At 46.1% G+C, this 13,447-nt stretch overlaps 1 protein-coding gene across 3 annotated transcripts; it reads left to right on the forward strand.

Moving 5' to 3' along the window:
* The first annotated feature begins 1,381 nt into the window (after positions 1 to 1,381).
* Positions 1,382 to 12,491, forward strand: LOC144591268 (uncharacterized). Of its 3 annotated transcripts, XM_078395536.1 has the most exons (3): positions 1,382 to 1,883; positions 5,035 to 10,889; positions 11,677 to 11,693. In XM_078395536.1, exon 2 carries the CDS (start codon positions 5,180 to 5,182, stop codon positions 9,866 to 9,868), a length of 4,689 nt encoding a protein of 1,562 aa, XP_078251662.1. In that variant the 5' UTR covers positions 1,382 to 1,883; positions 5,035 to 5,179; the 3' UTR covers positions 9,869 to 10,889; positions 11,677 to 11,693. The 3 variants fall into 3 exon arrangements, 2 of the variants coding, with proteins under 2 accessions (XP_078251662.1, XP_078251661.1); XM_078395535.1 differs by lacking the exon at positions 1,382 to 1,883 and having other exon boundaries at positions 2,920 to 10,889; XR_013546759.1 differs by lacking the exons at positions 1,382 to 1,883; positions 5,035 to 10,889 and adding an exon at positions 11,350 to 11,533 and having other exon boundaries at positions 11,677 to 12,491.
* Positions 12,492 to 13,447: the final 956 nt, after the last annotated feature.

Consider the following 13,447-nt stretch of genomic DNA (forward strand, 5'->3'; position numbering starts at 1 on the left):
AGGGGAGATCCCCCTCCCTCCCCCTTCCCCCCTCCCCTCCCCCTCCCTCCCCCTTACCTCCCCCCTACCCCCCTCCCTCCCCTCTCCCTCCCTCCTCCCCCCTTCCCCCCTCCCCCCCTCCCCTCCCCTCCCCCTCCCCTCCCCTCCTCCCTCCACACCTACACACCTCCCTCCTCCCTCCCTCCCCTCCTCCCGGTTACAATGGAAACCCTACGAGGACGGGCCCAATGGGGAAAGAGGGGTACTGGGAAAATGGGAGGTTCCCCTCCCTCCCCCTCACTCCCCCCTCCCTCCCTTCTCCCTCCCTCCCCCCCTCCCTCCCCCTCCCTCCCCTTCCCCCCTCCCTCCCCCTCCCCCCTACCCCCCTCCCCCCCTCCCTCCCCCTCCCCTCCCCCCTCCACACCTCCCTACTCCCTCCCTCGAAAAGCAACTGACAGAAGCACTAAGTAGCCGCGAATGTTTCAAAACCAGCACTTAACCGCGAATGTTTCAAAACAAGCAATTAAAAAGCACTTTTTTTTAAAGCATTTTTTTTTATTCCAAGAGAATGCGGGGTGGTCTGAGAATGGGGACTGGGTAGGGGGACAACAGGGGTCGTTGCGGTGGGGGCTTGGTGGTGGGGGAAAGAGGGGTACTGGGAAAAGGGGAGGTCCCACTTCCCCCTCAACCTCTTCCTCCCCCCTCCTTCCCACCTCCATCCCCACTCTCTCCCCCCTCAATCTCAACCTCCATCACCACTCAGCCCCTAACTCACCCCTCCCTCCTTCCCTCCATCCGACCCTCCCCCACTCCCTCCCCCCATCCCTCCACCCTTCCACCCCTCTCCCCCTCCCCCCTCCTTCCACCCTCCCTCCCCCCCTCCCGGTTACAATGGAAACCCTACGGGGACGGGCCCAACGGGGAAAGAGGGGTACTGGGAAAAGGGGAGTTCCCCCTCCCTCCCCTCCTCCCTCCCCTCTTCAGAGCCCCACTCACGCACTCCATTCCCCCCTTCATCCCCCTTAAAACTCCCCCAAACCTGTGCTGCATTAACTTAAATTGGTTTCAGGTTTTTTTTTTACAAGCCCCACTCACCCACTCCATTCACACCCCCTCAACTCCTTATCATCCCCCCCCACAACCCACCCCCTTATCCTCTTCTCACCCACTCCATCCCCCAGCCCCATTACCCCCCTCTCTTCCACCCTCCATTCACCCAATTCATCCCCCCTGAACCCCCTTTGAAACTCCCCCAAACCTCTACTAATGCGCTCCCCCCGGACCTTTCACTAATGCGCTCCCCCGCCCCCCCCCCCCGGACCTTTCACTAATGCGCTCCCCCGCTCACCCCCCCCCCCCACGTGAGAGGATCGCCGACGCTCTTATTTGTACGACAGGGCGTGTCCCCCTGAAAGCTCTCGCTGCTGCTGAACTGTCTGGTTCGTGCTGAGACGTCGAGCTTTGGCTGCTGCTGTGCAATACAAGATAAGCTTCATTTCCATTGATATTTTATTTAAAGCAAATCGCTTTGTTTAAACATAAAGTCCATTTCATTTTACCTTATTTACTTTCGTTTCTTTTTAGTTTTTACCTAGGGGAGGCTTTCTTTAGTTAGGGAGGTTTGCCGTTTTGTGCTCTAAATTTTTTTTGTCTTTTTAACATTACTTGCATTTCATTTTTCCTCATTTCCGATTGTTTTATTTCTATTTCATACTTCGGGGAGGGTTTTTTAGTGAGTGAACGTTGCCTTTTTCTGTTCAGCTTCCCACTTCGCACTCGACGCCCCATTGGTTGGTGTACCACGTGAGGGAGTAAAATAAAACGTCGCCTTCATTTATATTCTTTTCATTTTCAAAGAAAAACGCTTCATTTCAAAAAGCATTGATTTCTTTTTTGTCAAAAAAGTACGTTTTCATAGGATTATTTCACTTTAAAAAACGATTTAAAGAAAAAAACGCTTTGTTTTTTAAACATAAAAATAATTTCATTTTTCCTCATTTAGATTTGTTTCATTTGAGAACTCAACTCACTCTCTCAATCCCCCCTCCACCTCCCCACATTCATCCCCCCGAACCCCCTTTAAAACTCCCCAAAAAACCTCTACTGCATTGGTCTAAAACCCTCCCCACACTCAGCCACTCCATCCCCACTCACGCACTCCATTCCCACCTCAATCTCCCGTTAACACTCCACCAAACCTCTCCTGGATTAACTGGAATTTTGTTTATGGTTTTTTCAGAGCCCCACTCTTGCACTCCATTCCCCCATCAATCCCCTTTAAAACTCCCCCAAGCCTGTGCTGCATTAACTTAAATTGGTTTCAGGTGTTTGTAAGAGACCCACTCCATTCACACCCCCTCAACCCCACTTATCATCCCACAACCCACCTCAACCTGCCTTATCGTCCCCTCACCCACTCCAACCTCCTCAGCCCCCTTATCCCCCCCTCCACTCACCCAATTCATCCCCCCTGAGCCCCCTTTAAAACTCCCCCAAGCCTTCACTGCATTGGTCTAACACCCTCCTCTTACTCAGCCACTCCATTCCCACCTCAACCCCCTTCACTCAGGCACTCCATTCCCACCTAACCCCCCCGCCCTTAAAACTCCCCCAAACCTCTCCTATATTAACTGAAATTGTGTTTAGGATTTTTTTCAGAGCCCCACTCACCTACTCCATCCATACTCCCTCAACCCCACTAATCATCCCCCCTGCAACCCACCTCAACCCTCTTATCCTCCCCTCACCCACTATCCTCCTTATCCTCTCTCCATCTCCCATTCCATTCCCCCTGAACCCCCTTTAAAACTCCCCCAAACCTCGACTGTATTGGTCTAACACCTCCCCTTACGCAGCCACCCCATCCCCCTCACTCAGGCACTCAATTCCCACCTCAACCCCCCCCCCCCCCCGCTTAAAACTCCCCCAAATCTTTCTTCAGAGCCCCATTCACGCACTCCATTCCCCCTTCAATCCCCCTTAAAACTCCCCAAACCTGTGCTGCATTAATTTAAATTGGATTCAGTTTTTTGTTTAAGAGCCCCACTCCATCCACACCCCCCTCAACCCCACTTACCATCCCCCCTGCAACCCACCTCAACCCTCTTATCCTCCCCTCACCCACTCCAGCCCCCTTATACCCCCCTCCTCCACCCCATTCACCCAATTCAGTCCCCCTGAACCCCCTTTAAAACTCCCCCAAACCTCCACTGCATTGGTCTAACACCCTCCCCTTACTCAACCACTCCATCCTTCCACTCACGCACCCCATTCCCCCCCACCCACCCCCCCATAAAACTCCCCCAAACCTCTCCTGCATTAACTGAAATTGTGTTTAGGATTTTTTTGAGAGCCCCACTCATGCTCTTCAATCCCCCTTAAAACTCCCCCAAACCTGTGCTGCATTAACTTAAATTGGTCTCAGATTTTTTTAAGAGCCCCACTTACGCACTCCATTCCCCCTTCAATCTCCCTTAAAACTCCCCCAAACCTGTGCTGCATTAACTTAAATTGGTTTCAGGGTTTTTTTAAGAGCCCCACTCACCCACTCCATCCACACCCCCCTCAACCCCACTTATCATCCCCTCCATAACCCACCTCAGCCCCCTTATCCTCTTCTCACCCACTCCAGCCCCCTTATCCCCCCCTCTTCCACACTCCATTCACCCATTTCATCGCTGCTGAACTCCCTTTGAAACTCCCCCAAACCGCTACTGCATTGGTCTAACACAGCCACTCCATCCCCCCTCTCCCCCACTCACACACTCCATTCCCACCTGAAACCCCCTTAACTCCCCCAAACCTGCATTAACTGAGATTGTGTTTAGGATTTTTTTGAGAGCCCCACTCAGGCACTCCATACCCCCTTCAATCTCCCTTAAAACTCCCCCAAACCTGTGCTGCATTTACTTAAATTGGTCTCAGGTTTTTTTTAATAGCCCCACAATCCCACTCCATCCACACACCCTCAATCCCACTTATCATCCCCCGCACAACCCACCTCATCCCCCCTTATCCTCTTCTCATCCACTCCATCCCCCTCAGCCCCCTTATCCCCCCCTCTATTCACCCAATTCATCCCCCCTGAACCCCCTTTGAAACTCCCCCAAACCTCTACTGCATTGGTCTAACACTCAGCCACTCCATCCCCCCTCCCTCCACCACTCACACACTGCATTCCCACCTGAAACCCCTTATAACTCCCCCAAACCTCTGTCGCATTAACTGAAATTGTGTTTAAGATTTTACAGAGCTCCAGTCACACACTCCATTCCCCCCTCAATCCCTCTTAAAACTCTCCCAATTCTGTGCTGCATTTACTTAAATTGGTTTCCTTTTTTTTTTTAAGAGCCCCACTCACCCACTCCATCCACACCCCCTCAACCCCACTTATCACCCCCCCACAACCCAAATCAATTCCCCTTATCCTCCAATCACACACTCCCATCTCCCTCAGCCCCCTTATCCCCCCTCCTCCACCCCATTCACCCAATTCATTCCCCCTGAACCCCGTTTAAAACTCCCCCAAACCTCCACTGCATTGGTCTACCACCCTCCCCTTACTCAACCACTCCATCCTTCCATTCACGCACCCCATTCCCCCCCACCCACCCCCCATAAAACTCCCCTAAACCTGCATTAGCTGAAATTGTGTTTAGGATTTTTTTGAGAGCCCCACTCACGAACTCCATTCCCCCCTCAATCCCCCTTAAAACTACCCCAAACCTGTGCTGCATTAACTTAAATTGGTTTCAGATTTTTTTTTAAGAGCCCCACTCTCCACTCCATTGCCCCGTCAACCCGTTATCATCCTCTCCGCCCCCCCACAACCCACCTCTCACTCTTATCCTCCATCCCCCGCAACCCCCTTTATCCCCCCTCCTTCACCCACCCACTCACCCAATCCATCCACCCCTGATCCCTCCTTGAAAGTCCCCCAAACCTCTCCTGCATTGGTCTAACACCCTTCCTCACTCACCCTCTGTATCCCTCAACTCCCACCCCCCCCCCCCCACCTGATCAATATCTGTTTGTTTTTAACATCATGCCAAGAAGAGGGAGAAAACGAGGTGCAGGATGGTCAACGAACATTAGCAGACGTCAACAGGCAGAAATTAGAAGGCAACAAGAAAAAACGGGACATCTCAAGGAAGGCCAAAAAAGAGATCGAAAGAGAGCGCAAGAGAGTAGTAGTGAAGAAATGCAACAAACGAGTACTAAACGTCTCAGGGATAACCAAAAAGGAATGCAACACAGAAGAGAAGAAGAGACGCAACAAGAAACGACTGAGCATCTTCAAAAGAGAGCGCAAGAGAGTAGTAGTGAAGAAACACAACAAGCAAGAACTAAACGTCTCAGGGATGAGCAAACAAGAATGCAACACAGCAGAGAACAAGAGACGCAACAAGAAACGACTGAGCGTCTCAAGCATCTCCGAAAGAGCGCACAAGATACAAGGAGTGAAGAAACTCGACAAGTAAGAACTGAACGTCTCAGGGATAACCAAAAAAGAATTCAACACAGAAGAGAAGAAGAGACGCAACAAGAAAAGACTGAGCGTCTCAAGCATCTCCGAAAGAGAGCACAAGATACAAGGAGTGAAGAAACTCGACAAGTAAGAAATGAACGTCTCAGGGATAACCAAAAAAGAATACAACACAGAAGAGAACAAGAGATGCAACAAGAAATGACTGAGAGTGTTGAGGATCAACTTGAGAGCACGCAAAACAAAAGGAGACAAGAGATGGGAGATGAAAGAACTAGAAGAGTGGCTGAAGAGCGGGCCAGGAAAAGAAGAAGAAATGTACAAATCGCAAGGAGAAATCTATCTGCTGATGTTGGTGAAATGACCAAGATTTGCCCTCAGTGTCGAGCGTACCGTTTCTCTGGAGAAACTGCAAACTTTTGCTGCATGCAGGGTAAGGTAAACATTGCTCCTCTCTGCACACTACCTGATGAATTGATGAAATTGTACACAATTGACACACCACAAGCAAAAGAGTTCAGAAAGAATATTAGACAATACAACTGCCTCTTTCAAATGACGTCATTCGGTGCCAAGGAAGTTGTGCCACCAAGACCTGGATGGAGTCCTTCAGTCATCATTCAAGGGCAGATTCATCATTACATTGGTCCATTGATGCCTGACCTAGACCAGCCAAGTCAATTCTTGCAGATCTATTTTATGGACCCTCAAGATAGTGTTGAATTGCGAATGGGTATACTGCAAGATGCTGGTATTCAAAGGGAAATTGTTGAGATGCTTGAAAACTTGATGAGACTAAACAACCCTTACATTAATTCAATTAAAGTGGCAAAGGATAGAATTCGAGATTTACCAGAGGCATCCATCGTCATTGATCCAGATCGTCGGCCACCATTTGAACATGAAAGGAGATTTAACAGACAAATTGCCAATGAAGTTGCTGTCATAATACCAAACAATAATGAACCTGAGGCAACATCACGTCACATTATCTTGAAAGAAAGAGGAGGAGGCCTGCGGATCATTTCAGAGTCTCACAGGTCGTATGATAGTCTTCAATATGTTCTTTTCTTTCCGCTTGGAGATGATGGATGGCATTACCAACTCAAAATGCGTAACAGCAGGAAGTTGACAGCGATGCGATATTATGCCTATAAGATCATGAATCGTGATAATGAATTTAACCAACTTTTGAGAGGAGGACGACTCTTTCAACAATATGTCGTCGACATGGCTGCTAAGATTGAGAACGATAGGCTCAATTATATTCGCCTAAATCAAGCATCGTTGAGATCAACAACTTACAAAGGCCTGACGGATGCCTTAAATGATAATGACGATTTGGATAACATTGGAAAGCGCATAATCCTCTCCTCAACATTTGTCGGTGGACCGAGATACATGATGGAACGATGCCAGGACGCCATGATGTATGTTCGGAAGTACGGCACTGCTTCGTTTTTCATTACAATGACTTGCAATCCGAAGTGGAGCGAGATCCAACGCGGCCTCTTTTTGAATCAGCAGCCGTGTGATAGACCAGACTTGATTACAAGGGTCTTCGATCTGAAAAGAAAACTCTTCATCAAGTGCCTTACTGGACCGGATGGCCTCTTTGGAAATTGTATAGCTTTTGTCTTGACTGTGGAATATCAGAAGAGAGGACTGCCTCATTTGCACTGTCTGCTGTGGCTTGACGAAGCGAATAAGCCACGGCCACGAGATGTTGACAGATTTGTGCAAGCTGAAATACCAGACCCGCAGTTAGATCCCGAGCTGCATGGATTGGTACTAAAGCACATGATTCATGGACCGTACTGCAAACACACCTCTCAGTGTTGGAAGAATGGAAGATGCAATAAAAGATTCCCGAAGCCATTTATCGAGAGCACAAGGTGTGGAGATGATTCATATCCTATGTACAGGAGAAGATCTCCGGATATGGGAGGATTTCAAGGACATCAAGAACGACGCCGGCATCGACCTATTACTTCTGAATGGGTTGTGCCCTATAATGCTCAACTCTTGAAGTTGTTCCAATGTCACTTGAATGTTGAGATATGCTCCTCTGTCAAGTCGGTCAAATACGTCATCAAGTACACCTTGAAGGGGAGTGATCAAGCAGTTTTTGGACTTAACAGGGATGACGAGATTATACAGTACTTGACTGGAAGATACATTGGTCCATCAGAAGCAGTGGGATCAATCCTTGGATTTACAACTCATGAGAGACACCCTCCTGTCATTCGACTCCAGGTACATCTACCAGAAGAACAACGAGTCGTTATCACAGCCGATGCTGTTCAGCGGGTGAGAAATGATGATTTCGCGAGAACAACTTTAACTGCATTCATGGAATTGTGTTCTCGAGATCAATTTGCACGGACTTTGTATTACACTGATGTTCCCCGGTTTTACACGTGGAACAAGAAGAAATGGCAAAGAAGGAAGGTTGGAAAGATAGTGGAGGATTTTCCAGGTTTTTTTGAAGTCAACGTTCTGGGACGTGTGTATACAGTTTCTCCAAGATGTGGTGATCTGTACTACTTGAGACTGCTTCTCCATCACGTAAAAGGGCCAGTATCCTTTGATTCATTAAGGACACATGATGGACATATTCTTTCTTCATTCAAAGACGTCTGCATAGAAAGAGGTTTGTTGCAAGATGATGACCATTGGCGACAGACGATGGAAGATGCTGAGAAGACAAAGCTCCCTGGTGCAATAAGAGATTTATTTGTCGTTTTGCTGATGAACGACGAGGTCAACAATCCTCGACAACTATGGGATCGCTTCAAAAATTCCATGTCTGAGAATTTCCTTGAAAAAGAATCGACACTAAGCAGTCATCAAAATATCATGATTGATGAGAGGCATCATGATCAAGCTCTGTTGTATATTCAAGACAAGCTTGCGAATTATAACAAGACCCTGGAATACTTTCATTTGCCCAAACCAAGAAATGGAAGGATGAACATTGTTGACAATCCAGAATTGCTGCATGAGTTGCAGTATAGTGTGCCTGAACAACAGCAGTTTGTTGCAGAGAAGGAGCCGATGCTGAATGCTGAGCAAAGAGTCGTGTATGACCATGTGTGCGGCTGCTTGGATAGGAATGTTCCTTCAATGATTTTCATTGATTCCCCAGCAGGAACGGGAAAGACATTTCTCACAAATTTGATCCTCTCCAAAGTTAGAGGTAAAGGTGATGTTGCTTTTGCTGTAGCATCCTCTGGGATAGCTGCTACATTGATGCCTGGTGGAAGAACTGCACATTCTCGCTTCAAGATACCCATCGAAGTGAGCGAGAATACAATGTGCAACATTGAAAAGAATTCCTACACGGCACAGTTGATCAGGCAAGTGAGACTGATTGTTTGGGATGAGTGTCCGATGATTAGGAGGGAGAGCTTCGAAGCCGTGGATAGAACTCTTCGGGATATATGCACCAAGGATGAGCCTTTTGGCGGTATTATTACCGTTTGTTGTGGTGATTTTAGACAACTCCTTCCTGTTGTGAAAAGGGGAAACGATGCTGATATTGAAAATTCATGCATCAAGAAATCCTACTTGTGGAGGACTTTCACCATGTTCAACTTGAAGAGGAATATGCGATTGGGAGATGGAGAAGACGACTATTCTCAATTTTTGCTGAATGTTGGAGAAGACAGGATTTTGAAAAATGAAGACGATGAGATTGAAATCCCACAAGACATGGTTCTAGCTGGAAGATCACTGGAGGATTGCATGGATTTTATATATCCCACCTTCGACAATCCTGCCGAATTATTTTCTAACAATTGTATCTTGGTTCCGCTGAATGACATTATGAGGAGCATCAATTCTAGATGTATCAGATGCTTCCCAGGGATCATGAAGACATACCTTTCGTTCAATGCTGTGACTGAGGGAACTGATGCTACTCACTTCCCAACAGAATTCCTCGATTCAGTGGAGATCTCTGGATTACCACCGCACAAATTGGAGTTGAAAAAGGGATCTCCGATCATTTTAATGAGGAATTTGGCACCACCAAGACTATGCAACGGAACGAGGATGATTGTGGAACAGCTACACAATAACTTGATCGTTGCAAAAATCACCATTGGAGCCTTCAGAAATGAAATTGTGATGATTCCTAGGATACCGCTTACTTTGACAGAAGGCGAAGACATTCCCTTTCAGCGGAGACAATTCCCCGTTCAGACGTGTTTTGCTATGACAATCCACAGAGCACAAGGACAGACCATGGAAAAAGTGTTGATATACCTGGAGAAACCGGTATTTCAGCATGGTCAATTGTATGTGGCTCTTAGCCGAGGAAAGGCTAGGGAAAATGTCAAAGTTTTCCTGAAGGATACGATATCAACGAAGAATGTTGTCATTCGAAGCGTGCTTCGCTGAGCAATGACTCCCCAAGTGGGACCTGGACCAATGAGGCGTCGAGCGGGAGGTCAGAGCATATTAATCGGCCGCACGTGTGGAGGAGCGGCAGGAGCCAATCAGAATGCACCACGTGAACCCGGACCAATTAGGCGTTGAGCGTCACGCACAGAACCAGCGGCCTTTTAACGTAAGTAGTAGATCAACGGGCACCGACTTTAGAGGCGCGGATCCGTTGGGTTCACATTGTAACGTCACACACGGATGACGGGCACTGGAGATGGAAAAGTCCTTCTAACGTAAGTATTAGATCAATTGAGGAAGGATATTCTTGCTATGGAGGGCGTGCAGCGTAGGTTCACTAGGTTAATTCCCGGAATGGCGGGACTGTCGTATGTTGAAAGGCTGGAGCGATTGGGCTTGTATACACTGGAATTGTCTATTGTCTATAATTGGCCCCAACTGCACAGGCGCGGACCCGTTGGGTTCGCATTGAGTCACCAACAGCAAAGAGACATCGAGTAGCAGCAAGGGCTAGAATGAGGGGGTATGGGGAGAACGAGGAGGTATAGGGAGTAGGCAGGAACAGGGTACTGATTGAGAGTGATCAGCCATCATCGCATTGAATGGCGGTGCTGGCTCGAAGGGCTGAATGGCCTACTCCTGCACCTATTGTCTATTGTCTATTGATATTTCAATATTTTTGAGATCATGCCAAGAGGAGGGAGCAAACAATTCACAGCTTGGTCAAGGAAGGAACGACACAAAGAGACATCGAAAGACAGTGAGGAGCAGAAGGGAACAAGAGGAGCAACAACAAATAACTGGACGTGTGAGGATCTAATGCTTTTGTGCCAGGAGGAGGGAGCAAACAATTCACAGCTTGGTCAAGGAAGGAACGACGCGAGGAGACATCGAAAGGGAGTGAGTAGCAGAAGAGACATCGAGAGGCAGTGAGGGACAGAATGGAACAAGAGGAGCAACAATAAATAACGGGACGTGTGAGGATCAACGAGAACGGACGCAAAACAGAAAGTGACAGGTACTAAAGAACCTTTTTGAGGTTTATTTTATTTCAAGAAAAAGAAATTGCCATTTTGATCTAATGATTTTGTGTTCATTAATAAGTAGGTTTTTATTTAGAATTTATAAATATATACATCGTAATATTTCTATATTTTTTAGATTATGCCAAGAGGAGGGAGCAAACAATTCACAGCTTGGTCAAGGAAGGAACGACACAAAGAGACATCGAAAGACTGAGGAGCAGAAGGGAACAAGAGGAGCAACAACAAATAACTGGACGTGTGAGGATCAATGAGAAAGAAAGCAAACAGAAAGTGACAGGTACTAAAGAAACTTTTTCTTTGAGGTTTATTTTATTTCAAGAAGAAAAATGCCATTTTGATCTAATGCTTTCGTGTTCATTAGTAAGTAGGTTTTTATTTAGAATTGATAAAAATATACATCCTGATATTTCTATACTTTTTAGATCATGCCAAGGGGAGGAAGCAAACAAGTCACAGCATGGTCAAGGAAGGAATGACGCAAGGAGACATCGAGAGGGAGTGAGTAGCAGAAGAGACATCGAAAGGCAGTGAGGGACAGAATGGAACAAGAGGAGCAACAATAAATAACGGAACGTGTGAGGATCAACGATAACGAGCGCAAAACAGAAAGTGACAGGTACTAAAGAACCTTTTTGAGGTTTATTTTATTTCAAGAAAAAGAGATTGCCATTTTGATCTAATGATTTCGTGTTCATTAATAAGTAGGTTTTTATTTAGAATTTATAAATATATACATCGTGATATTTCTATATTTTTTAGATTATGCCAAGAGGAGACATCGAAAGGGAGTGAGTAGCAGAAGAGACATTGAGAGGCAGTGAGGGACAGAATGGAACAAGAGGAGCAACAATAAATGACGGAACGTGTGAGGATCAACGAGAAAGACGCAAAACGGAAAGTGACAGGCACTAAAGAACCTTTTTGATTGAGATTTATTTTATTTCAAGAAAAAAAAAGCCATTTTGAGCTAATGCTTTCATGTTCATTAGTAAGTAGGTTTTTATTTAGAATTTATAAAAATATACATCCTGATATTTCTATACTTTTTAGATCATGCCAAGGGGAGGGAGCAAACAATTCACAGCTTGGTCAAGGAATGAACGACGCGAGGAGACATCGAAAGGGAGTGAGTAGCAGAAGAGACATCGAGAGGCAGTGAGGGACAGAATGGAACAAGAGGAGCAACAATAAATGACGGAACGTGTGAGGATCAACGAGAAAGACGCAAAACAGAAAGTGACAGGCACTAAAGAACCCTTTTGATTGAGATTTATTTTATTTCAAGAAAAAAAGCCATTTTGAGCTAATGCTTTCGTGTTCATTAGTAAGTAGGTTTTTATTTAGAATTTATAAAAATATACATCCTGATATTTCTATACTTTTTAGATCATGCCAAGGGGAGGAAGCAAACAAGTCACAGCATGGTCAAGGAAGGAATGACGCAAGGAGACATCGAGAGGGAGTGAGTAGCAGAAGAGACATCGAAAGACAGTGAGGGACAGAATGGAACAAGAGGAGCAACAATAAATAACGGAACGTGTGAGGATCAACGAGAACGAACGCAAAACAGAAAGTGACAGGTACTAAAGAAACTTTTTGAGGTTTATTTTATTTCAAGAAAAAGAGATTGCCATTTTGATCTAATGATTTTGTGTTCATTAATAAGTAGGTTTTTATTTAGAATTTATAAATATATACATCGTGATATTTCTATATTTTTTAGATTATGCCAAGAGGAGGGAGCAAACAATTCACAGCTTGGTCAAGGAAGGAACGACGCAAAGAGACATCGAAAGGCAGTGAGGAGCAGAAGGGAACAAGAGGAGCAACAACAAATAACTGAACATGTGAGGATCAATGAGAAAGAAAGCAAACAGAAAGTGACAGGTAGTAAAGAAACTTTTTCTTAGAGGTTTATTTTATTTCAAGAAGAAAAAATGCCATTTTGATCTAATGCTTTCGTGTTCATTAGTAAGTAGGTTTTTATTTAGAATTTATAAAAATATACATCCTGATATTTCTATACTTTCTAGATCATGCCAGGAGGAGGGAGCAAACAATTCACAGCTTGGTCAAGGAAGGAACGACGCGAGGAGACATCGAAAGGGAGTGAGGAGCAGAAGAGACATCGAGAGGCAGTGAGTGGCAGAATGGAACAAGAGGAGCAACAATAGATAACGGAACGTGTGAGGATCAACGAGAAAGAATGCAAAACAGAAAGTGACAGGTACTAAAGAGAGCTGGATAGAGCTCTTAAGGATAGCGGAGTGAGGGGGTATGGGGAGAAGGCAGGAACGGGGTACTGATTGAGAGTGATCAGCCATCATCGCATTGAATGGCGGTGCTGTCTCGAAGGGCTGAATGGCCTACTCATGCACCTATTGTCTATTGATATTTCAATATTTTTGAGATCATGCCAAGAGGAGGGAGCAAACAATTCACAGCTTGGTCAAGGAAGGAACGACACAAAGAGACATCGAAACACAGTGAGGAGCAGAAGGGAACAAGAGGAGCAACAACAAATAACTGG

The sequence above is a fragment of the Rhinoraja longicauda genome, unplaced genomic scaffold (genome assembly GCF_053455715.1).
Source record: "Rhinoraja longicauda isolate Sanriku21f unplaced genomic scaffold, sRhiLon1.1 Scf000777, whole genome shotgun sequence".
Taxonomy (NCBI): domain Eukaryota; kingdom Metazoa; phylum Chordata; class Chondrichthyes; order Rajiformes; family Arhynchobatidae; genus Rhinoraja; species Rhinoraja longicauda.